The 26,022-nt window shown below is 46.3% G+C and overlaps 1 protein-coding gene across 1 annotated transcript in view; it reads left to right on the top strand.

Annotated features, from left to right (window-relative positions):
- EVC (EvC ciliary complex subunit 1) overlaps positions 1–24,975 on the top strand; it is a 101,976-nt gene extending 77,001 nt beyond the window's left edge. Inside the window, exons 16-21 of the mRNA XM_038744852.1 lie at positions 809–953; positions 2,799–2,910; positions 8,211–8,337; positions 16,393–16,471; positions 23,284–23,401; positions 24,688–24,975. Of these exons, the coding sequence (XP_038600780.1) occupies positions 809–953; positions 2,799–2,910; positions 8,211–8,337; positions 16,393–16,471; positions 23,284–23,401; positions 24,688–24,769 (663 nt within the window). The 3' untranslated portion in view covers positions 24,770–24,975. The remainder of the gene's footprint in view (positions 1–808; positions 954–2,798; positions 2,911–8,210; positions 8,338–16,392; positions 16,472–23,283; positions 23,402–24,687) is intronic.
- Positions 24,976–26,022: the final 1,047 nt, after the last annotated feature.

Raw genomic sequence — 26,022 nt, 5'->3', positions numbered from 1 at the left:
TAATAATAATGGGCCTGGAATGCCCTCCCTCTGCGCATCCGCCAAGCTAGCTCTCTTCCTCCCTTCAAGGCCCTGCTGAGAGCTCACCTCCTCCATGAGGCCTTCCCAGACTGAGCCCCTTCCTTCCTCTCCCCCTCGTCCCCCTCTCCATCCCCCCATCTTACCTCCCTCCCTTCCCCACAGCACCTGTATATATGTATATATGTTTGTACATATTTTTTTACTCCATTTATTTATTTAATTTATTTGTACATATCTATTCTATTTATTTTACTTTGTTAGTATGTTTGGTTTTGTTCTCCGTCTCCCCCTTTTAGACTGTGAGCCCACTGTTGGGTAGGGACTGTCTCTATATGTTGCCAACTTGTACTTCCCAAGCGCTTAGTACAGTGCTCTGCACATAGTAAGCGCTCAATAAATACGATTGATGATGATGATGATGATGGCATTTATTAAGCGCTTACTATGTGCAAAGCACTGTTCTAAGCGCTGGGGAGGTTACAAGGTGTCCCACGGGGGGCTCAGGGCCTTCTGCCCCCTTTTACAGATGAGGGAACTGAGGCCCAGAGAAGTGAAGCGACTTGCCCAAAGTCACCCAGCTGGCGACTTGTACTTCCCAAGCGCCCAGGACAGCGCTCTGCACACAGCGAGCGCTCAATAAATACGATTGAATGAACTGAGTGAAAATGGGGAAGCCGGGATTAGAACCCACGACCTCTGACTCCCAAGCCTGGGTGCTTTCCACGGAGCCACGCTCAGTCTTCGTCCCCGTTTGACAGGCTAACGTCACCGCTGGTTTCTCCTGCAGGCGCTCTTGGTCGAAGAAGCCGTAGAAAGCGTGTATGTCACCAGTGCGGGGGTCGGCCGGCTGGTGCACGATTATTACCTACAAATTGGGAAAATCATGCAGCTCCACGAAGAAAAAAAGCTCCAGAAACTGAAGGCGTTACAAGGTAAAAACGGGCTGTAAATGCAGCTGCACGGCCAAGTGGGAAAATCACGGCCCTGGGAGTCAGGTTGTCTGGGTTTACCCGCCTTGTGATCTTGGGCAAGTTGCTTCCCTTCTCTGGGCCTCGGTAAAAAGGGGATTCAGTAACTCATCATCATCATCATCAATCGTATTTATTGAGCGCTTACTGTGTGCAGAGCACTGTACTAAGCACTTGGGAAATACAAGTTGGCAACATATAGAGACGGTCCCTACCCAACAGTGGGCTCACAGTCTAAAAGGGGGAGACAGAGAACAAAACCAAACATACTAACAAAATAAAATCAATAGAATAGATATGTACAAGTAAAATAGAGTAATAAATATGTACATACATATATACAGGTGCTGTGGGGAAGGGAAGGAGGTAAAATGGGGGGGATGGAGAGGGGGATGAGGGGGAGAGGAAGGAAGGGGCTCAGTGTGGGAAGGCCTCCTGGAGGAGGTGAGCTCTCAGTAGGGCCTTGAAGGGAGGAAGAGAGCTAGCTTGGCGGATGGGCAGAGGGATTGGGGGCATTCCGGGCCCGGGGGATGACGTGGGCCGGGGGTCGATGGCGGGACAGGCGAGAACGAGGGACGGTGAGGAGATTCCCACCATAACTGTTCTCCCTCCTCCTTTAGAATAAATAGAATAAATATTCTATTTATTTTACTTTGTTAATACGTTTGGTTTTGTTCTCTGTCTCCCCCTTCTAACACTGTTGGGTAGGGACCGTCTCTATATGTTGCCAACTTGGACTTCCCAAGCGCTTAGTACAGTGCTCTGCACACAGTAAGCGCTCAATAAATGCGATTGATTGATTGATTGATTTGCCAGTGAGCCCCATGTAGGGCAGGGAATGTGTCTGACCTGATTCACTTGTATCTACTCCATCATGTGGATCAGTGCTTGACACGTAGTAAGTTCTCAACTACCATAATCATCGATCGTATTCATTGAGTGCTTACTATGTGCAGAGCACTGTACTAAGCGCTTGGGAAGTACAAATTGGCAACATATAGAGACAGTCCCTACCCAACAGTGGGCTCACAGTCTAAAAGAGTGGGCTCACAGTCTAAAAGTCTAATAATAATAATAATGGCATTTGTTAAGCGCTTACTATGTGCAAAGCACTGTTCTCAGCGCTGGGCACTGTTCATCCATTCAGTCGTATTTATTGAGCGGTTACTGTTGCGGAGCACTGTACTAAGCGCTTGGGAAGTACAAGTCGGCAGCATAGAGAGACGGTCTCTACTCAACAACAGGATCATAGTCTAGAAGGGGGAGACGGACAACAAAACAAAACATGTAGAAAGGTGTCAAAATCGTCAGAACAAATAGAATTAAAGCTCCATGCACATCATTAACTGTTACTACTAGAGAAGCAGCATGGCTCAGTGGAAAGAGCCTGGGCTTGGGAATCGGAGGTCATGTGTTCTAATTTCTTAATTTTATTTGTACATATTTATTTTATTTTGTTAATATGTTTTGTTTTGTTCTCTGTCTCCCCCTTCTAAGACTGTGAGCCCACTGTTGGGTAGGGACCGTCTCTATATGTTATCATGATTATTTTGTGCGACTGACGTTTTCCCCATTTCCATGGCTCCTTGAAAAGTGGCAAAATGCATTTTGCTGATAGGGAAGGTTCTATAAAGTGTGTGGGATTTGAATTATTAGGTCACCACCTAGAAAACTGTGGGGTTTGTGTGTGTGCGTGTGTGTGTTTGTTGCTGTCTTTTAAATCATTAGGCAGCCACTGGGAAAGTTCTTCCTTGCTTTTAAAGTTTGAACGTTTAAGTGACGTGCTTAACAGCGGTCTTATCCTTTCAGTTGAAAGAACTGAGAATTATAAACTCAGGAAAAAAAAGAGACTGAGAGACGAGTCGCCCAGACAGAAAGCAACCGGAGACTCTTCCGACGTTTCCCAGGCAGTCCATGAAAGGTGAGATGACTTATTACTGTGTGAGCCCACTGTTGGGTAGGGACTGTCTCTATATGTTGCCAATCTGTACTTCCCAAGCGCTTAGTACAGTGCTCTGCACATAGTAAGCGCTCAGTAAATACGATTGATGATGATGATGATGATCAGAAATTTATATTGGGGGAGCAGTCGTAGAAATGTAGCATTTTTCCCCCGTTCCTTCTGTCTCCCCGCTGTTGATTCTCCTCACCCAGTCCACGTAGTTCTGTCCTTCTGTATTATTCTCATTCTTCTCTCTCTTTTTGCTTATCTTTCCAATTTATATTACTTTTTTCTGTACCATTCTCTTGTTCATGTGCCCATTTACTCATTTCCTCGAGGTACAGTTCCAGGTCCCCTTCTATTTTCCATCTCCACCCACTCCGTTCATTCATTCATTCATTCAATCGTATTTATTGAGCGCTTACTGTGCGCAGAGCACTGTACTAAGCGCTTGGGAAGTCCAAGTCGGCAACATATAGAGACGGTCCCTACCCAACAGCGGGCTCACTGTCTAGAAGGGCAAGACGGACAACAAAACAAAACATATTAACAAAATAAAATAAATTGAATAAATATGTACACATAAAACAGAGTTATTCATTCATTCAGTCGTATTTATTGAGCGCTTACTGTGTGCAGAGCACTGTACTAAGCGCTTGGGAAGTACAAGTTGGCAACATATAGAGACGGTCCCTACCCAGCAACGGGCTCACAGTCTAGAGGGGAGAGACGGACAACAAAACAAAGCATATTCACAAAAGAAAATAAATAGAATAAATATGTACAAATAAAATAAATAAATAATCAATCAATCGTATTTATTGAGCACTTACTGTGTGCAGAGCACTGTACTAAGCGCTTGGGAAGTCCAAGTTGGCAACATCTAGAGATGGTCCCTACCCAACAACGGGCTCACAGTCTAGAAGGGCGAGACGGACAACAAAACAAAACATATTAACAAAATAAAATAAACAGAATAGTAATTTGATCACTGATAAAAGAGAAGGAGTATGGAAACATAAAATAATATGCTGGAATTGAAAGGGCGAAAATAGTTTCTCTTACTATTTCCGTTGGGGAACTCGTTCACTCCCCTGGCTTCAACTACCACCTCTGTGCGGATTATCCTCAAATCTACATCTCCAGCCCTATGTTTGTACATATTTATTACTCTTATTCATTTATTTATTTATTTTACATGTACATATCTATTCTGTTTATTTTATTTTGTTAGTATGTTTGTTTTTGTTCTCTGTCTCCCCCTTTTAGACTGTGAGCCCACTGTTGGGTAGGGACTGTCTCTATATGTTGCCAACTTGTACTTCCCAAGCGCTTAGTACAGTGCTCTGCACACAGTAAGCGCTTAATAAATACGATTGATTGATTGATTGATTGATCTCCCCCTTCTAGACTGTGAGCCCACTGTTGGGTAGGGACCGTCTCTATAATGTTGCCAACTTGGACTTCCCAAGCGCTTAGTACAGTGCTCTGCACACAGTAAGCGCTCAATAAATACGATTGAGTGAATGAATGAATGAATCTCTGAAGTCTCACATCTCCTCTGGCCTTCAAGACATCGCTACTCGGATGTCCTCCCGTCACCTCAAGCTTAACGTATCCCAAACGGAGCTCTCGATCTTCCCACCCAAACCCTGTCAACCCCCTGACCTTCCCATCACTGTAGATGGCACCCCCATCCTTCCCACCTCACAAGCCCACAACCTTGGCGTTATCCTTGACTCTTCTCTCTCATTCAACCCACATATCATCAATCGTATTTATTGAGCGCTTACTGTGTGCAGAGCACCGTACTAAGCGCTTGGGAAGTACAAGTTGGCAACATATAGAGACAGTCCCTACCCAATAGTGGGCAATCCATCACTAAATCCTGTCGGTCCCACCGTCACAACATGGCTGAAAACCACCCTTCCCCCTCCATCCAAACTGCTTCCACGTTTATTCATTCATTCAATCGTATTTATTGAGCGCTTACTGTGTGCAGAGCACTGTACTAAGCGCTTGGGAAGTACAAGTTATATAATCACTCATCCTATCCCTCCCGGATGACTTCATCAGCCTCCTTGCTGACCTCCCAGCCTCCTGTCTGTCCCCACTCCAGTCCATACATCACGCTGCTGCCCACATCATTTTTCTACAGAAACATTCAGGACACGTCACCCTGCTCCTCAAAAAAAACTCCATCCATGTCTGCATGAAACAAAAACTCTGCACCATCATCATCATCATCATCATCATCATCAATCGTATTTATTGAGCGCTTACTATGTGCAGAGCACTGTACTAAGCGCTTGGGAAGTACAAATTGGCAACACATAGAGACAGTCCCTACCCAACAGTGGGCTCACAGTTTAAAAGGGGGAGACAGAGAACAAAACCAAACATACCAACAAAATAAAATAAATAGGATAGATATGTACAAGTAAAATAAATAAATAAATAAATAAATAGAGTAATAACTGGTTTTAAAGCAGTCCATCACCTTGCCCTATCGTACCACACCTCGTTACTCTCCTCATCCAACTCTACCCACACACTTCACTTCTCTGGTGCCGCTGTCCTTCTAAGCGGGCCTCCATCTCGCCTGCCCTGCCGCCGACCCCTGGCCCACATCCTGCCTCTGGCCCGGAACGCCCTCCCTCCTCAAATCCCACAGACAATGACTCTCCCCCTCTTCAAAGCTTTATTGAAGGCCCACCTCCCCCAGGAGGCCTTCCCTGAGCTCCCCCTCTCCTCTTCTCCCACTCCCTTCTGCATCACCCTGACTTGCTCCATTTGTTCTTCCCCCCTCTCAGCCCCACAGCTCTTATGTCCGTATCTCTCAATTCTTTTTTTAATAATTGTGGTATTTGTTAAGTGCCTGCTATGTGCCAGGCACTGTTCCAAGCGCTGGGGTAAATACAAGGTAATGGGGTTTTCCCATATGGGGCTCACAGTCTTAATCCCCATTTTCCAGATGAGGTCACTTAACGTCAGTGACCTCTTCTGGAAAATGGGGATTAAGACTGTGAGCCCCATATGGGACAACCCGATTACCACTGTGTCACTGAGGCACAGAGACGTTAAGTGACCTGCCCAAAGTCACACAGCTGATAAGTGGCGTAGGCGGGATTAGAACCCATGACCTCTGACTCCCAAGCCCGTGCTCTTTCCACTGAGCCACGCTATTAATGCCTGTCTCCCTGCCTTTAGACTCTAAGCTCATTGTGGACAGGGAATGCATCTGTTTATTGTTGTATTATACTCTCCCAAATGCTTAGTATATGTGTATACATGTACATATTTATTACTCTATTTATTTATTTATTTATTTATTTTACTTGTACATACCTATTTTATTTATTTTATTTTGTTAGTATGTTTGGTTTTGTTCTCTGTCTCCCCCTTTTAGACTGTGAGCCCACTGTTGGGTAGGGACTGTCTCTATATGTTGCTAACTTGTACTTCCCAAGCGCTTAGTACAGTGCTCTACACACAGTAAGCGCTCAATAAATATGATTGATTGATTGATTGATCTGTACACACTAAGCACCAACAAATATGATTGAATTAATGAATGAATGAATTTGCTCCTCCGGTAATTTCTCCCTCCCTTTTCTACCCTTTTCTGTTCTGCGTCTTTCCTAAGTCTCTCTTTTTTCCCTCCCACCCTCCCCTCCATCTCTCTCTCATCCACATCATTCAAGGTAAAGAATTCGTAGTAGACTGTAAGACCTTCTCTAGACTATGAACTCCTCTTTAGAGTGTGAGAGCGTAATAATAATAATGATGATGGCATTCATAAAGCACTGTTCCAAGCGCTGGGGAGGTTACAAGGTGATCCGGTTGTCCCAAGTGGGGCTCACAGTCTTCATCCCCATTTTACAGATGAGGTAACTGAGGCACAGAGAGGTTAAGTGACTCGCCCCAAGTCACACGGCTGACAGGTGGCGGGGCCGGAACTTGAACCCATGACCTCTGACTCCAAAGCCCGGGCTCTTCCCACTGAGCCACGCTGCTTCTCTGCGAAGCAGCGTAAGCTCCTCACTAGACTAGACTGTAAGTTCCTTATGGACAGGGAATGTGCCCACCAACGCGTATTATGTCTCCCAAGCTCCAAATGGAGTGCTCAGCATACAATAAGTGCTCTATGAATGCCATTGATTGATTGATTGAAAATCACTGGGATTGTCAGCCCTCTTATCGCCTGACAGAGCCCTCTTATTGCCCCTCCGCCAAGCCAGCTCTCTTCCTCCCTTCAAGGCCCTGCTGAGAGCTCACCTCCTCCAGGAGGCCTTCCCAGACTGAGCCCCTTCCTTCCTCTCCCCCTCGCCCCCCTCTCCATCCCCCCATCTTACCTCCTTCCCTTCCCCACAGCACCTGTATATATGTATATATGGTTGTACATATTTATTACTCTATTTATTTATTTCTTTTACTTGTACATTTCTATCCTATTTATTTTATTTTGTCGGTATGTTTGGTTCTGTTCTCTGTCTGCCCCTTTTAGACTGTGAGCCCACTGTTGGGTAGGGACTGTCTCTATGTGTTGCCAATTTGTACTTCCCAAGCGCTTAGTACAGTGCTCTGCACATAGTAAGCGCTCAATAAATACGATTGATTGATTGATTGATTGACTGACAGCCAGCCAGTGAGTACCACATTTAAGCTCAGATGAATGAATTAAAGCCCTCGCAGGATGAACTCTCCCTAGTCTCCTCCCCGAAGGTGAGGAATTTTTGTTTGCTGCCCAGGGACATCCAAGTGGAGGTATCTTGAAGGTGAGAGGAAATGCCGGCCTGCAGAGTTGGCGAGAGTTCAGGGCTGGAGAGGTCGAGTTGGGAATCACTTCTGCAACTCTGTGCCTCAGTTTCCTCAATTCTAAAATGGGGATTCAGTGCCTGTTCTCCTTCCTGCTTAGACTGCGAGCCCCATAATAATAATAATAATAATAATAATAATAATGGCATTTGTTAAGCGCTTACTATGTGCAAAGCACTGTTCTAAGCGCTGGGGAGGATACAAGTTGATGAGGGACATGTGGGACAGAGACTGGGGCACATCTGATGAACTTGTATCTACCCCAGCGCTTAGTACAGCGTGGCTCAGTGGAAGGAGCACGGGCTTGGGAGCCCACTGTTGGGTAGGGACCGTCTCTATATGTCGCCAACTTGTACTTCCCAAGCGCTTAGTCCAGTGCTCTGCACACAGTAAGCGCCCAATAAATACGATTGATTGATTGATTGATTGATTGATTGACCTGCTGTGTTTCCCTTGCGCAGACTTTTGTTTCAGCAGAAAAAAGTTCTCGCCCCATTCGGTGTCCATCAGCAGGTGCGTCTGGATTCCTTGAAGCAGACGACGGCGGCGATGGGTCGCCTGGGAGCCGAGCTGGAGAGCCATCTGAAGGTAGATTGCTTACTGCTGTATCAATCAATCAATCAATCATATTTATTGGGCGCTTACTATGTGCAGAGCACTGTACTAAGCGCTTGGGAAGTACAAGTTGGCAACATAGAGACAGTCCCTGCCCAGCATTGGGCTCACAGTCTAAAAGGGGGAGGCAGAGGACAAAACCAAACATACTAACAAAATAAACTAAATAGAATAGATATGTACAAGCAAAATAAATAAATAAATAAATAAATGAGTAATAAATATGTACAAACATATATCCATGTATACAGGTGCTGTGGGGAAGGGAAGGAGGTAAGATGGGGGGGATGGAGAGGGGGACGAGGGGGAGAGGAAGGAAGGGGCTCAGTCTGGGACTTGGGCGTCGTTCTCTCCCAAGCACTTAGTACAGTGCTCTGCCCACATTAGGCGCTCAGTAAACATGATTGAAAGAGCGAACGAATGAAGTAAAGCCGTCCATCTGGCCGGGGGACTTGTTGAGCACCTTCGGACGCCGCGGTAGCCCAAGCGCTTAGGAAAGTTAATAGTTAATAGTAATAATAGAGAAGCAGCGTGGCTCAGTGGAAAGAGCACAGGCTTTGGAGTCAGAGGTCATGGGTTCGAGTCCCGGCTCCGCCACATGTCTGCTGTGTGACCTTGGGCAAGTCCCTTAACTTCTCGGAGCCTCAGTGACCTCATCTGTAAAATGGGGATTAAGACTGTGAGCCCCCCGTGGGACAACCTGATCACCCTGTATCCTCCCCAGTGCTTAGAACAGTGCTTTGCCCATAGTAAGCACTTAACAAATGCCATCATTATTATTATTATTAATTGTGGTATTTGTTAAGCGCTTACTATGTGCCAGGCACTGCTGTGAGCGCTGGAGTAGATACAAGGTCATCGGGTTGGTCACAGTCCCTGGCCCACAGGGGGCTCACAGTCTTCCTCCCCATTTTACAGATGAGGGAACTGAGTCAAAGGGAATCAATCAATCAGTCAATCAATTGTATTTATTGAGCACTTACTGTGTGCAGAGCGCTGTACTCAGCGCTTGGGAAGTACAAGTTGGCAACATAGAGAGACAGTCCCTACCCAACAGTGAAGTGACGTGACTTGCCTAAGGTCACACGACAGACAAGTGGCGGAGCCAGAATTAGAACCCAGCTCCTTCGGACTCCAGGCCCGGGCTCTTCACGAGGCCACGTGAGCGGCTGCCTTCGAGGAGCTCACCATGATGATGATGATGATGACGGCATTTACTAAGCGCTTACTATGTGCAAAGCACTGTTCTAAGCGCTGGGGAGGTTACAAGGCGATCAGGTTGTCCCACAGGGGGCTCACAGTCTTAATCCCCGTTTTACAGTTGAGGGAACTGAGGCCTAGAGAAGTGAAGTGACTTGCCCAAAGTCACACAGCTGACAATTGGCGGAGCTGGGATTTGAACCCATGACCTCTGACTCCAAAGCCCGGGCTCTTTCCACTGAGCCACGCTGCTTCTCCGTGCATCTTCTAGATGCTTCACCATCCAGTGAGAGGATCACCGGGTGTCTTGAGGAACCAGTTGCCCAGTGAAGTGCAGGGGGTAAGAAGAAAATTGTGAAGAGAAATCATTTCCCGGGGAATGGGAGAATCCTGGCTTTAGTAGCTGGCTTTTGTGACCTTGAGCAAGTCACTTAGAGAAGCAGCGTGGCTCAGTGGGAAAGAGCCCGGGCTTCGGAGTCAGAGGTCATGGGTTCAAATCCCGGCTCAGCCACTTGTCAGTTGTGTGACTTCGGGCGAGTCACTTCACTTCTCTGGGCCTCAGTTCCCTCATCTGTAAAACGGGGATGAAGACTGGGAGCCCCACGTGGGACAACCTTGTATCCCCACAGCGCTTAGAACGGTGCTTTGCACATAGTTAGCGCTTAATAAATGCCATAATTATTATTGTTATTATCATTATTATTATTATAGTAGCTGAATAAAATTGGTAAAAGGGAGAGGGAAATAACTGGAAAAACCCATCTGGAATGGCGGGTCACTGGACTTCATTTGGGATTCTGAGGATCAAGGCTTTGGCTTCCGTGCGTTGCTCTACGGACGTGCTCAACACGGAGCCTGGGATTTGGAGTCAGAGGTCATGGGTTCAAATCCCGGCTCCGCCACTTGTCAGCTGTGTGACTTCGGGCGAGTCACTTCACTTCTCTGGGCCTCAGTTCCCTCATCTGTAAAATGGGGATGAAGACTGGGAGCCCCACGTGGGACAACCTCATCACCTTGTATCCCCACAGCGCTTAGAACAGTGCTTTGCACATAGTTAGCGCTTAATAAATGCCATTATTATTATTATTATCATTATTATTATTATAGTAGCTGAATAAAATTGGTAAAAGGGAGAGGGAAATAACTGGAAAAACCCATCTGGAATGGCGGGTCACTGGACTTCATTTGGGATTCTGAGGATCAAGGCTTTGGCTTCTGTGCGTTGCTCTATGGACGTGCTCAACACGGAGCCTGGGTTTTGGAGTCAGAGGTCATGGGTTCAAATCCCGGCTCCGCCACTTCTCAGCTGTGTGACTTCGGGCGAGTCACTTCACTTCTCTGGGCCTCAGTTCCCTCATCTGTAAAATGGGGATGAAGACTGGGAGCCCCACGTGGGACAACCTCATCACCTTGTATCCCCACAGCGCTTAGAACAGTGCTTTGCACATAGTTAGCGCTTAATAAATGCCATTATTATTATTATTATCATTATTATTATTATAGTAGCTGAATAAAATTGGTAAAAGGGAGAGGGAAATAACTGGAAAAACCCATCTGGAATGGCGGGTCACTGGACTTCATTTGGGATTCTGAGGATCAAGGCTTTGGCTTCTGTGCGTTGCTCTACAGATGTGCTCAACACAGAGCCTGGGTTTTGGAGTCAGAGGTCATGGGTTCAAATCCCGGCTCTTCCAGTTGTCGGCCGTGTGACTTTGGGCAAGTCACTTCACTTCTCTGGGCCTCAGTTCCCTCATCTGTAAAATGGGGATTAAGACTGTGAGCCCCATGTGGGACAACCTGATCACCTTGTAACCTCCCCAGCACTTAGAACAGTGCTTGGCATGTAGTAAGCGCTTAATAAATGCCATCATTATTATTATTATTACTATTACTAGATCAATCAATCGATCAATCAATTGTATTTATTGAGCGCTTACTGTGTGCAGAGCACTGTACTAAGCTCTTGGGAAGTACAAGTTGGCAACATATAGAGACGGTCCCTACCCAACAGTGGGCTCACAGTCTAGAAGGGGGAGACAGAGAACAAAACCAAACATACTAACAAAATCAAATAAATAGAATAGATAGGTATAAGTCAAATAAATAAATCAATAAATAGAGTAACAAATATGTACAAACATATATACATCATCATCATCATCAATCGTATTTATTGAGCGCTTACTATGTGCAGAGCACTGTACTAAGCGCTTGGGAAGCCCAAGTTGGCAACACATAGAGACGGTCCCGACCCAACAGCGGGCTCACAGTCTAGAAGGGGGAGACAGACAACAAAACCAAACATATTAACAACATAAAATAAATAGAATAAATATGTACAAATAAAATAAATAAATAAAATATTTAAAATAAAAGAAATGCAAAGAATGCAAACAAATAAAATAAATAAAATAAAATAAAATAAATAAATATTTTTAGCCAAAGATGATGATAATGATTGTGGTGTCTATTGATCACTTTCCTGGTCCCAAGCACCGTACTGAGCACTGGTATAGATACAAGATAATCAAGTCAGAAATAATTAATAATAGTAATAATAGTAAAAATGATGGTATTTGTTAAGCGCTTCCTGTATGCCAAGCACTGTTCTAAGCTCTGGGGAGGATACAAGGTGATCAGGTTGTCCCACATGGGGCTCACAGTCTTAATCCCCATTTTACAGATGAGGTCACTGAGGCACAGAGACGTTAAGTGACTTGCCCCAAGTCACACAGCTGTTCGGTGGCGGAGCCGGGATTAGAACCCACGACCTCCGATTCCCAAGCCCGGGCTCTTGCCACCGAGCCACGCTGCTTCTCCCATCCTACGAGCCGACTCACCGTCTGAGTAGGAGGGAGAACAGGTAGGAAAGCAGCGTGGCTCAGTGGAAAGAGCCCGGGCTTTGGAGTCAGAGGTCATGGGTTCGAATCCTGGCTCCGCCACATGTCTGCTCTGTGACCTTGGGCAAGTCACTTAACTTCTCTGAGCCTTAGTTGCCTCATCTGTAAAATGGGGATTAAGGCTGGGAGCCCCCCGTGGGACAACCTGATCACTTTGTATCCCCCCAAGCGCTTAGAACAGTGCTTTGCACATAGTAAGCGCTTACCAAATGCCAACATTATTATTATTACTATTAGGTACTGAGCCCCCGTTTTACAGGTGAGGGAATTGAAGCCCAGAGGAGTGCAGTGCCTTGCCCGAGGTCACACAGCAGGCAAGCGGCAGTGCTGGTATTCGAACCCAGGTCCTCTGACCCCCAGGCCTGCGCTCCTTCTATTAGATCGTGTCACTTCCCCGCAGTGAGAAGGAAATTGATTCATTCATTTAGTTGTATTTATCAAGTGCTTACTGTGGGCAGAGCACTGTACTAAGCGCCTGGGAGACCACGATACAACAATAAACAGACACATTCCCTGCCCACTGTGACCTTGCAGCACGTAATTCATCATCATCATCATCAATCGTATTTATTGAGCGCTTACTATGTGCAGAGCACTGTACTAAGCGCTTGGGAAGTACAAATTGGCAACATATAGAGACAGTCCCTACCCAACAGTGGGCTCACAGTCTAAAAGGGGGAGACAGAGAACAAAACCAAACATACTAACAAAATAAAATAAATAGAATAGATATGTACAAATAAATTAAATAAATAAATAGAGTAAAAAAAAATTGGTCTTTTTATGTTTTTGAGTACGTGCTAAAGAGCACGGGCTTTGGAGTCAGAGGTCATGGGTTCGAATCCCGGCTCCACCACATGTCTGCTGTGTGACCTTGGGCAAGTCACTTAACTTCTCTGAGCCTCAGTTCCCTCATCTGTAAAATGGGAATTAAGGCTGTGAGCCCCACATGGGACAACTTGATCACCTTGTATCCCCCCCAGCGCTTAGAACAGTGCTCTGCACATAGTAAGCGCTTAACAAATGCCATCATTATTATTATTATTATTATTTGTTAAGCGCTTACTATGTGCCAAGCACTGTTCTAAGCAGTGTGGGGGAATACAAGATCATCAGATTGGGCACAGTCCCATGCAGGGATCATCGTTTTCAGGGGAGGAAAAACTGGGATATGCTCAGTACATCACATCTCCTCCTGAAGAAGTCTTCCCCGACTAAACTCTCATTTTTCCTCCTCCAATGCCCTTCTCTGTCACCCTTGCTTTTGGATTGATTTATTTATTTACTTATTTTACTTGTACGTATCTATTCTATTTATTTTATTTTGTTAGTCTGTTTGGTTTTGTTCTCTGTCTTCCCCTTCTAGACTGTGAGCCCACTGTTGGGTAGGGACCGTCTCTATATGTTGCCAACTTGTATTTCCCAAGCGCTTAGTACAGTGCTCTGCACACCGTAAGCGCTCAATAAATACGATTGATTGATTGTAATAATAATAATGATAGCATTTATTAAGTGCTTACTGTGGGCAGAGCACTGTACTAAGCGCTCGGGAGAGCACAATACAACAGTAAACAGACACTTTCCCTGCCCACCGTGACCTTGCAGTCTGTAATAATAATAATAATGATAGTATTTATTAAGCGCTTACTGTGGACAGAGCACTGTACTAAGCACTTGGGAGAGCACAATACAACAATAAACAGACACTTTCCCTGCCCACCATGACCTTGTAGTCTATACTAATAATAACGATAGCATTTATTAAGCGCTTACTATGTGCAAAGCACTGTTCTAAGCGCTGGGGAGGTTACACGGTGATCAGGTTGTCCCACGGGGGGTTCACAGTCTTCATCCCCATTTTACAGATGAGGGAACTGAGGCCCAGAGAAGTGAAGTGACTTGCCCAAAGTCACACAGCTGGCAACTGGCGGGGCTGGGATTTGAACCCAAGACCTCTGACTCCAAATAATAATAATAATAATGATGATGGCATTTGTTAAGCGCTTACTATGTGCAAAGCACTGTTCTAAGCACTGGGGAGGAAACAAGGTGATCAAGTTGTCCCACGGGGGGTTCACAGTCTTAATCCCCATTTTACAGATGAGGGAACTGAGGCCCAGAGAAGTGAAGTGACTTGCCCAAAGTCACACAGCTGGCAACTGGCGGGGCTGGGATTTGAACCCAAGACCTCTGACTCCAAATAATAATAATAATGATGATGATGGCATTTGTTAAGCGCTTACTATGTGCAAAGCACTGTTCTATGCACTGGGGAGGAAACAAGGTGATCAGGTTGTCCCACGGGGGGCTCACAGTCTTAATCCCCATTTGACAGAAGAGGTCACTGAGGCTCAGAGAAGTTAAGTGACTTGCCCGAGGTCACACAGCAGACACGTGGCAGAGCCGGGATTAGAACCCATGACCTCTGACTCCCAAGCCCGGGCTCTTTCCCCTGAGCCACGCTGCTTCAGAGTGTGCAGTCTAGAGGGTGGGCGATAGACATTAATAGGAAGAAATAAACGACAGATAGGGACAGAAGTGCTGCGGGGCTGGGAGGGGGCGAACAGCAAAGGGAGGAAGTCAGGGCAATGCAGGAGGGAGTCGGAGAAGAGGAAAGGGGGCGTTTAGTCTGGGAAGACCTCTCGGAGGAGATCATCATCATCATCAGTCGTATTTATTGAGCGCTTACTATGTGCAGAGCACTGTACTAAGCGCTTGGGAAGTCCAAGTTGGCAACATATAGAGACGGTCCCTACCCAACAGTGGGCTCACAGTCTAAAAGGGGAAGACAGAGAACAAAACCAAACATACTAACAAAATAAAATAAATAGAATAGATATGTACGAGCAAAATAAATAGAGTAATAAATATGTACAAACATCTATCCATATATACAGGTGCTGTGGGGAAGGGAAGGAGGTAAGAAGTCGGGGGATGGAGAGGGGGACGAGGGGGAGAGGAAGGAAGGGGCTCAGTCTGGGAAGGCCTCCTGGGGGAGATGGGACATGAAATATTTTTGTGTGTGCTTCTTAATTCTAAGCTCTTAGTACAGTGCTCTGCCCATAGTAAGCGCTCAATAAGTACGACTGAAGGAATGAATGACAGCTGCCCCGCTTGAGCGGAAAAGCTGCAGAAGGCTGAAAATGGAAAAACACAAACTGGAGGTGTGTGTTAATTCGTGGGGTGCCTGTCGCATGCAGCACTTCATTCATTCATTCATTCGTATTTATTGAGCGCTTACTGTGTGCAGAACACTGTACTAAGCGCTTGGGAAGTCCAAGTTGGCAACATATGGAGACGGTCCCTACCCAACAACGGGCTCACAGTCTAGAAGTCTAAGTCTAGCACTTACGGAAAGTGCAGTAGAAGTAAGAGTCGTCCTCACCTCCAGTGCCCTCTGACTTTTCCCTCTCCTCTGCTTTTCTCCTCCTTTTTTTGTCTCTCTTTTTCTTCCTCCTTTCCGTATTGCTAAATTTAATTTTCATATTCCCCACATAATAGCCCCAGCCCAGTTTTAATGCTCCAAAAATCGCACCCCCCAAAGTGGGGTAATTCTACAGGGCAATGCAGTGTTTGGGCAGACTGAGATCCGCGTCCACTTTTTAGTTACTCTGGCAGATTGTATAAAAAGAGAAGCAGCGTGGCTCAGAGGAAAGAGCCCGGGCTTGGGAGTCAGAGGTCGTGGGTTCTAATCCCGGCTCCGCCACTTATCAGCTGCGTGACTTTGGGCAAGTCACTTCACTTCTCCGTGCCACAGTTACTTCATCTGGAAAATGGGGTTGAAGACTGTGGGCCCCACGTGGGGCAACCTGATTACCTTGTATGTACCCCAGCGCTTAGAACAGTGCTTGGCCCATAGTAAGCGCTTAACAAATACCACCGTTATTAAAACGGTTCTCATTGAACTCGCTCTCGCCTTTGTACGCAGGAGGCGGAACAGGTCTTCATCGCCGAACTGGCCGCCCTGGCTCGCGTTCCCATCCCACCCGGTCGGAGGCTGGAGTCAGGTCAGTTTCGAGTTTGTCTCTTCTGATCACATGGGACGACCTCATCTCCTTGTGTTCCCCCAGTGCTTAGAACAGTGCTTTGCACATAGTAAGCGCTTAACAAATACCAACACCTCTGACCTCGCTCATCTCACCTGCCAGTCCCGTTTCACATGCTTCTCCCCTCCGACGCCAACCTGCTCACTGCACCTCATCTCATCTCTCTCGCCTCTGACCTTTGGCCCACGCCAATCAATCAATCAGTCAATCAGTCGTATTTATTGAGCACTTACTGTGTGCAGAGCACTGTACTAAGCGCTTGGGAAGTCCAAGTTGGCAACATATCGAGACAGTCCCTACCCAACAGTGGGCTCACAGTCTAGAAGGGGGAGACAGAGAACAAAACCAAACATACTAACAAAATAAAATAAATAGAATAGATATGTACAAGCAAAATAAATAAATAGAGTAATACATATGTACAAACATATATACATATATAGAGGTGCTGTGGGGAAGGGAAGGAGGTAAGATGGGGGGATGGAGAGGGGGACGAGGGGGCGAGGAAGGAAGGGGCTCAGTGTGGGAAGGCTTCTTGGAGGAGGTGAGCTCTCAGTAGGGCCTTGAAGGGAGGAAGAGAGCTAGCTTGGCGGATGTACGGAGGGATTGGGGGCATTCCAGGCCCGGGGGAGGACGTGGGCAGGGGGTCGATGGCGGGACAGGCGAGAACGAGGCACGTTCTTCCTCTCCCCTGGATCCCTCTAGACTGTAAGCTCATTGTGGGCAGTGGAGATTCATTCATTCATTCATTCAATCAATCGTATTTATTGAGCGCTTACTGTGTGCGGAGCACTGTACTGAGCGCTTGGGAAGTACAAGTTGGCAACATATAGAGACAGTCCCTACCCAACACAGTGGGCTCACAGTCTAGAAGGGGGAGACAGAGAACAAAAGAAAACATAGTAACAAAGTAAAATAAATAGAATAAGTATGTACAAATAAAATAGAGTAATAAATACGCACAAACATATATACATATATACAGGTGCTGTGGGGAGGGGAAGGAGGTAAGGCGGGGGGATGGAGTGGGGAAGGAGGAGGAGAGGAAGGAGGGGGCTCTGTCTGGGAAGGCCTCCTGGAGATGTCTGTCGATTGTTATAACGTACCCTCCCAAGAGTTTAGTACAGTGCTCTGCACACAGTAAGCGCTCAATAAATACCGCTGACTGACCAACTGACCTGGATTTCCCTCCCCCTTCGGATACAACAGACCACCACCACTCCTTCCACCTTCCAAAACCTCCTAAAATCCCACCTCCATCAAGAGGCCTTCCCTGATTAGCCACTCTTTTCCCTATCCTATTGCCTAAACACTTGAGTCTGTAACCCATGCTTGAAACACTGCTTGGCACATAGTAAGTGCTTAACAGATACCATCATTATTATAATTATTATTACCCCTCAAGCGCTCCGATACTCACCCCACCTCCAACCCCTCAATACTTACGTACATAGCCTTATATTTCTACACGATGGATTGATCGATTAAGTACGATTGATCGCTTCCCCTATCTGTAGTTTGTTTTAATGTCTGTCTCAGTCTTTCATTCAATCATATTTATTGAGCGCTTACTGTGTGCAGAGCACTGTACTAAGCGCTTGGGAAGTACAAGTCGGCAACCTATAGAGACGGTCCCTACCCAACAACGGGCTCACAGTCTAGGAGGGGGAGTCTCCCCCAATAACATGTAATCCCTTTGAGGAGAAGGATCATCAATCAGTCAATCAATCGTATTTATTGAGAGCTTACCAAATACAGAGCACTGTGCTGTGCACTTGGGAGAGTACAATAAAACAGAGTTGGGAGAGAGGTTCCCTGCTCATGGCCTAGAGAGGGGGGTAGATTTTAATAGAAATAAATAAATTAGGGTTGTGGACATGTGTTGTGGGGCTGAGGGAGGGGTGTAAATCCAGTTGCCCAGGGTGATGTGGAAGGGAGTCGGAGAAGAGGAAATGGAGGCTTAGTCGGGGAAGGAAAAATGGAATCACGTCTACTAAATGTGCACTCTCCCAGCCACCTAATCTTGTGCTCTGCGTACAGTAAGGGCTCAGTAAGTGCCACTCTTTGATCGATTGATCCTCCCAAACCCAAGCAATTGTGAACTAAGCAGCAGAGTAGATTGCCTGGAAATCTCAACCAAAAAGAAGCCGTCTCCAGATTGCTCCGAAAGAGAAATCCTTTTAAAACCACATCAAAATGGCCCTCTAGATTGTAGGCTTCTTGTAGGCGGGGAACGTGTTCACCAAACTCTGTTCTGTTGGACGCTCCCAAGGTCTTACTACAGTGCTCTGCATACAGTAAGCGCTCAGTAAATACGACATTAGTCTATACTTCACACTGCTGCCCAGATCATCTTTGTGCAGAAATGCTCTGGGCATGTTACTCCCCTCCTCAAAAATCTCCAGTGGCTTCCAATCAATCTGCGCATCAGGCAGAAACTCCTCACCCTGGGCTTCAAGTCCATCCATCCCCTCGCCCCCTCCTACTTCCCTCCCTTCTGTCCTTCTCCAGCCCAGCCCGCACCCTCCGCTCCTCTGCCGCCGCTAATCTCCTCACTGTGCCTCGTTGTCACCTTTCCCGCCGTCGACCCCCGGCCCACATCCTTCCCCTGGCCCGGAATGCTCTCCCTCCGCACATCCGCCAAGCTGGCTCTCTTCCTCCCTTCAAATCCCTACTGAGAGCTCACCTCCTCCAAGAGGCCTTCCCACACTGAGCCCCCTTTTTCCTCTCCTCCTCCCCATCCCCCCCCAACCCTACCTCCTTCCCCTCCCCACAGCACCTGTCTATATATTTGTACAGATTTGTTACCCTATTTATTTTACGTGTACATATTTACTATTCCATTTATTTAATTAATGATGTGCATAGAGCTATAATTCTATTTATTCTGATGGTATTGACACCCGTCTGCATGTTTTGTTTTGTTGTTTGCCTCCCCCTTCTAGACTGTGAGCCCGTTGTTGAGTAGGGACCGTCTCTATAGGTTGCCGACTTGTACTTCCCAGGCGCTTAGTACAATGCTCTGCACACAGTAAGCGCTCAATAAATATGATTGAATCAGAATAACTTTCAATTCAGGACGTCCCTGATTTTGATGTTTTTCCCATCTCTTTGAAAGTGAAATTTCAATGCAAGACCCTATTTTTCTCCTTCACATCGCAGGAGGATTATTTTGGAATGCATTTCTACTTTGGAAAGGGTCTCTGAATAGGCCATTAAAGCATAAGCTCCTAGTGAGCAGGGAACACAGTGTGCTCCAATCAATCAATCAATCAATTGTATTTATTGGGCACATAGTAAGCGCTTAACAAATACCATCATCATCATAGTGGGCGCTGACAGATGCCATCATTATTATTATTATTATTCTCTGGGCCTCAGTGACCACATTTGTAAAATCAATTGTATTTATTGAGCGCTTACTATGTGCAGAGCACTGTACTAAGCGCTTGGGAAGTACAAATTGGCAGCACATAGAGACGGTCCCTACCCAACAGTGGGCTCACAGTCTAAAAGGGGGAGACAGAGAACAGAACCAAACATACCAACAAAATAAAATAAATAGGATAGAAATGTACAAGTAAAATAAATAAATAAATAAATAGAGTAATAAATATGTACAACCATATATACATATGTACAGGTGCTGTGGGGAAGGAAAGGAGGTAAGATGGGGGGATGGAGAGGGGGACGAGGGGGAGAGGAGGGAAGGGGCTCAGTCTGGGAAGGCCTCCTGGAGGAGGTGAGCTCTCAGCAGGGCCTTGAAGGGAGGAAGAGAGCTAACTTGGCGGAGGGGCAGAGGGAGGGCATTCCAGGCCCGGGGGAGGACGTGGGCCGGGGGTCAATGGTGGGACAGGCGAGAGCGAGGTATGGTGAGGAGATTAGCGGCGGAGGAGCGGAGGGTGCGGGCTGGGCTGGAGAAGGAGAGAAGGGAGGTGAGGTAGGAGGGGGCGAGGTGATGGATGGACAGCCTTGAAGCCCAGGGTGAGGAGTTTCTGCCTGATGCGCAGATTGATTGGTAGCCACTGGAGATTTTTGAGGAGGGGAGTAACATGCCCAGAGCGTTTCTGGACAAAGATAATCCGGGCAGCAGCATGAAGTATGGATTGAAGTGGAGAGAGACACGAGGATGGGAGATCAGAGAGAAGGCTGGTGCAGTAGTCCAGACGGGATAGGATGAGAGCTTGAACGAGCAGGGTAGCGGTTGGGATGGAGAGGAAAGGGCGGATCTTGGCAATGTTGCGGAGCTGAGACCGGCAGGTTTTGGTGACGGCTTGGATGTGAGGGGTGAATGAGAGAGCGGAGTCGAGGATGACACCAAGGTTGCGGGCTTGTGAGACGGGAAGGATGGTAGTGCCGTCAACAGAGATGGGAAAGTCAGGGAGAGGACAAGGTTTGGGAGGGAAGACAAGGAGCTCAGTCTTCGACATGTTGAGCTTTAGGTGGCGGGCGGACATCCAGGTGGAGATGTCCTGAAGGCAGGAGGAGATGCGAGCCCGGAGGGAGGGGGAGAGAGCAGGGGCAGAGATGGAGATCTGGGTGTCATCAGCGTAGAGATGGTAGTTGAAGCCGTGGGAGCGAATGAGGTCACCAAGGGAGTGAGTGTAGATTGAGAACAGAAGGGGACCAAGCACTGAACCTTGGGGAACCCCCACAGTGAGAGGATAGGAGGGGGAGGAGGAGCCTGTTTACTGCTCCAGTAAATTGTATTCATTTATTCATTTAATCTGAGTGCTTACTGTGTGCAGAGCACTGTACTAAGTGCTTTGGAGCAGTGCCTGGCACGTAGCAGCCTGGCTCAGTGGAAAGAGCACGGGCTTGGGAGGTAGAGGTCATGGGTTCGAATCCTGGCTCCGCTGCTTGTCAGCCGTGTGACCTTGGGCAAGCCACTTAACTTCTCTGGGCCTCGGTTCCCTCATCTGTCAAATGGGGATTAAGACTGTGAGCCCCACGTGGGGCAACCTGATCACCTTGTATCCCCCAGCGCTTAGAACATAACATACCATAGAACAATATTACTATAATGATAATAGAACAGAATAGAATAGTATAGAATAATGTTCTAGAATAGTAGAACATTATTACTATAATGATAATAATGATAATAATAATGATAATGGCATTTATTAAGCGCTTACTGTGTGGAAGGCACTGTTCTAAGTGCTGGGGAGGTTACAAGGTGATCAGATTGTCCCACGGGGGGAGCTCACAGTCTTCATCCCCATTTTACAGATGAGGTAACTGAGGCCCAGAGAAGTGAAGTGACTTGCCCAAAGTCACCCAGCTGACAATTGGTGGAGCCGGGACTTGAACCCAGGACCTCTGACTCCAAAGCCCGGGCTCTTTCCACTGAGCCATGCTGCTTCTCTAAGTAAGCACTTAGCAGATACCATAGTTATTATGACAGTATAACAGACACATCCCTTGCCCACCATGAGCTTACAGTCTAGAGGGGGAGACAGACGTGAATAGAAATAAATAAAGAAATGACAGATGTGGACATAAGTGCTGTGGGGCTGGGAAGGGGGATGAATAAAGGGAGCAAGTCCATTACTGGAAATCCTCCGTCTTTTCCATCCTTTTCTGTTTTGAACCGGTAAAGCAGTTTCATTCATTCATTCATTCATTCAATCATATTTGTTGAGAGCTTACTTTGTGCAGAGCACTGTACTAAGTGCTTGGGAAGTACAAGTTGGCAACATCAAGATGGTCCCTACCCAACAGTGGGCTCACAGTCTAGAAGGGGGAGACAAAGACAACAAAACAAAACATATTAACAAAATAAAATAAGTAGAATAAATATTCATTCATTCAGTTGTATTTATTGAGCGCGTACTGTGTGCAGAGCACTGTATTAAGAGCTTGGGAAGTACAAGTTGGCAACATATAGAGATGGTCCCTACACAACAGTGGGCTCACAGTCTAGAAGGGGGAGACAGAGAACGAAACAAAACATATTAACAAAATAAAATAAATAGATAAACATGTACAAATAAAATAGAGTAATAAATACGTACAAACATCACTTCTCTGTGCCTCGGTTACCTCATCTGCAAAATGGGGATTAAAACTGCGAGCGCCCCGTGGGACAACCCAATCACCCTGGCAACCTCCCCAGCGCCTAGAACAGTGCTTTGCACATAGTAAGCGCCCAACAAATACCATCATTATTATTATTTCTACTAATAGTAACAACAACAGCAACAAGAGCAGTGGTATTTCTTAAGCACTGCTATGTGCCAAGCATTGTACTAAGTGCTGGGGCAGTTACAACATTTGTAGATCAGACTGAATCCCTGCCCTACATTGTCAGAAAGGCATTTAATACCAATTTTACAAATAAGAAAGCCAAGGAACTGAAGTCAAGTGACTTGTCCAAAGTCACACAGCCGATTAAGTGGTGGATCCAGGACGAGAACCTAGGTCCTCTGACTCAAAGGCCCATGCTTATTTTGCTAGGCCGTAAAGTCACACCTCGCCTAGTCTGAAATATTAGTTTATCAATTTTGTGTCTGTACATTATAAATCTTGATTTCTTAACTTTACAAAACAGGTTTGAATGGTTAAGATAGGGATGCCTCAAGATGAATACGTTAGAGTCACAGTTTGGGATGAATACCCAGTTCTATCAGTGGTTTTTACCTACCACGTGTTCTCAAAGATTGACCCTCCGTAACTCCGCCTGTTTTGCTGGGGCATTTTGTATCCAGCGCTTAGAAGAGCGCTTTGCACATAGTAAGCGCTTAGTAAATGCCATTATTACTATTACCCAGGTTCTGCAGAGAAAGCCGTAAGAAGCCGGAGGAGGAAGGCCCGCCCCGAACACCAAGAGGAAACAACCGCCGATGCCCATGACCTCCCCCTTGGAGGACACGCCACGGGATCACTCGGGTAATGATAATCATCATCATCATCATCAATCGTATTTATTGAGCGCTTACTATGTGCGATAATAATAATGATGGTACTTGTTAAGCGCTTTTTATATGCCAAGCACTGTTCCAAGTGCTGGAGTAGATACAGGTTAATCAGGTTGGACGCGGTCCCTGTCCCACATGGGGCTCAAGGTCTCAATCCCCCATTTTACAACTGAGGGAACTGAGGCCCAGAGAAGTGAGGTGACTTGCTCAAGGTCACACAGCAGACAGGTGGCGAAGGCGGGATTAGAACCCGTGACTTCATCGTCAGTCGCATTTATTGAGCGCTTACTGTGTGCAGAGCACTGTACCAAGCGCTTGGGAAGTACAAGTTGGCAACATATAGAGACGGTCCCTACCCAACAGCGGGCTCACAGTCTAAAAGGGGGAGACAGAGAACAAAACCAAACATACTAACAAAATAAAATAGAATAGATATGTGCAAGTAAGATAAATAAATAAATAGAGTAATAAGTACGTACAAACATATATACATATATGCATATACATCGTCATCATCAATCGTATTTATTGAGCGCTTACTATGTGCAGAGCACTGTACTAAGCGCTTGGGAAGTACAAATTGGCAACATATAGAGACAGTCCCTACCCAACAGTGGGCTCACTGTCTAAAAGGGGGAGACAGAGAACAAAACCAAACATACTAACAAAGTAAAATAAATAGAATAGGTATGTACAAATAAATTAAATAAATAAATAAATAGAGTAAAAAAATATGTACAAACATATATACATATATACAGGTGCTGTGGGGAAGGGAGGGAGGTACATATATGTGACTTCTGAATCCCAGATCCGGGCTCTATCCACTATGCCAGACTGCTTCTCCGGTGCCCACACAGAGGGCACACCGTGGCATCTCTCAGGTGTCCGGTCAGAGGACACGCCCTGGGATCAGTGAGAAGCAGCGTGGCTCAGTGGAAAGAGCCCGGGCTTTGGAGTCAGAGGTCATGGCTTCCCTCTGACTGCTGTGTGACTTCAGGCAAGTCACTTCACTCCTCTGGGCCTCAGTTCCCTCATCTGTAAAATGGGGATGAAGACTGTGAGCCCCCCGTGGGACAACCTGATCACCTTGTAACTTCCCCAGCGCTTAGAACAGCGCTTTGCACGTAGTAAGCGCTTAATAAATGCCGTTATTATTATTAATCCAGGGATTTGTGTGAGAGCAAAATATACCGTAGTGAGCAAAATGCTGTGAAACTGTTCTAATCCGTTCCCTCTCTTTTTCCACTTCACAAGGCAACCTCAGAGCCAGCCAGAAAGCCAAGTCGGTGACACGGAGAAGCCCCCGAAGTTACTGAAAAGAAGGAGCAACGTGTAGGCCGGTCGTGGCCTCCCAAAGCTCTGTGGCCTCTGGGAAACGGACGTGGCGTCTAGAGTTGACTGTGGAGCAGATAACAGCCGGCGCGCTGGGCCTACCGTCTGGGAACAGAGGGATCACGATGCCGTAATCCCGGGATCCATTCATTCATTCATTCATTCATTCAATCATTCAATCGTATTTATTGAGCGCTTACTGTGTGCAGAGCACTGGACTAAGCGCTTGGGAAGTACAAGTTGGGAACATATAGAGACGGTCCCTTCCCAACAGCGGGCTCAGAGTCTAGAAGGGGGACACAGAGAACAAAATAAATAGAATAAATATGTACAAATAAAATAAGTAAGTAAATAGAGTAATAAATATTCATTCAATTGTATTTCTTGAGCGCTTACTGTGTGCAGAGCACTGTACTAAGCGCTTGAACAAATATATATATATATATATATATATATATGTATATATATATATATATATATATATATATATCCGATCGCTGGGACCCCGGAGAACAGATTCGGGACTGGGTTTGAGGCTGGGAGGACTGAGTGCTGTCTGTGCCAGAAGCTGGCATAGATTTAAAGGGGAGCCATAATAATACCAATAATAATAATAATAATAATAATATTAAGCATTCACTATGTAGCATCGCCAATAATAATAATATTAAGCATCTACTATGTAGCATGGCCTACAGGAAAGAGCGTGGGCCTGACACTCAGTGGACCTGAGTTCTAATCCCAGCTCTGACAGTTGCTTGCTGCGTGACTTTGGATAAGTCACTTCACTTCTCTGGACCTCAGTTTCCTCAAGTGGACAATGGGGAGTCAAACCTACTCCCTCCTTCTTAGACCATGAGCACAGTGTGGGACGAACTGTATCCAACCTGATAAACTTGTATATGCCCCTTGCTTGAATCAGGAGTGCTCAACAGAAATCTTGAAACAATAAACAAACCGTTGTGCTAAGTGCTGGGGTGATTGTAAGATCATTAGATTGGTTGTATGGGCCTCAGGTTATAAGCGGAAGGGAGAGGAATCCCATTTTACAGATGAGGAAACCGAGGCATGGGGCGATTAAGCGCTTAATGCGTGCAGAGCACTGTTCTAAGTTCTGGGGAGCGTAGGATACGATATAACAGAGGTTGTCCGGGTCATACGTCGCGCTTCGGGCAGTCGTGAGGGTGTGGAAGGGCTGAGGAGGGGATTTAGGGAGAAGAAACAATTACTCAGGGAAGAAGTGGGATTTCAGAGGGA

This window comes from Tachyglossus aculeatus, chromosome 4 (assembly GCF_015852505.1).
Source record: "Tachyglossus aculeatus isolate mTacAcu1 chromosome 4, mTacAcu1.pri, whole genome shotgun sequence".
NCBI classification, from domain to species: Eukaryota; Metazoa; Chordata; class Mammalia; order Monotremata; family Tachyglossidae; genus Tachyglossus; species Tachyglossus aculeatus.
Note: the sequence above shows the minus strand (reverse complement) of the source record. Positions and strands in the feature narration are given on the sequence as shown.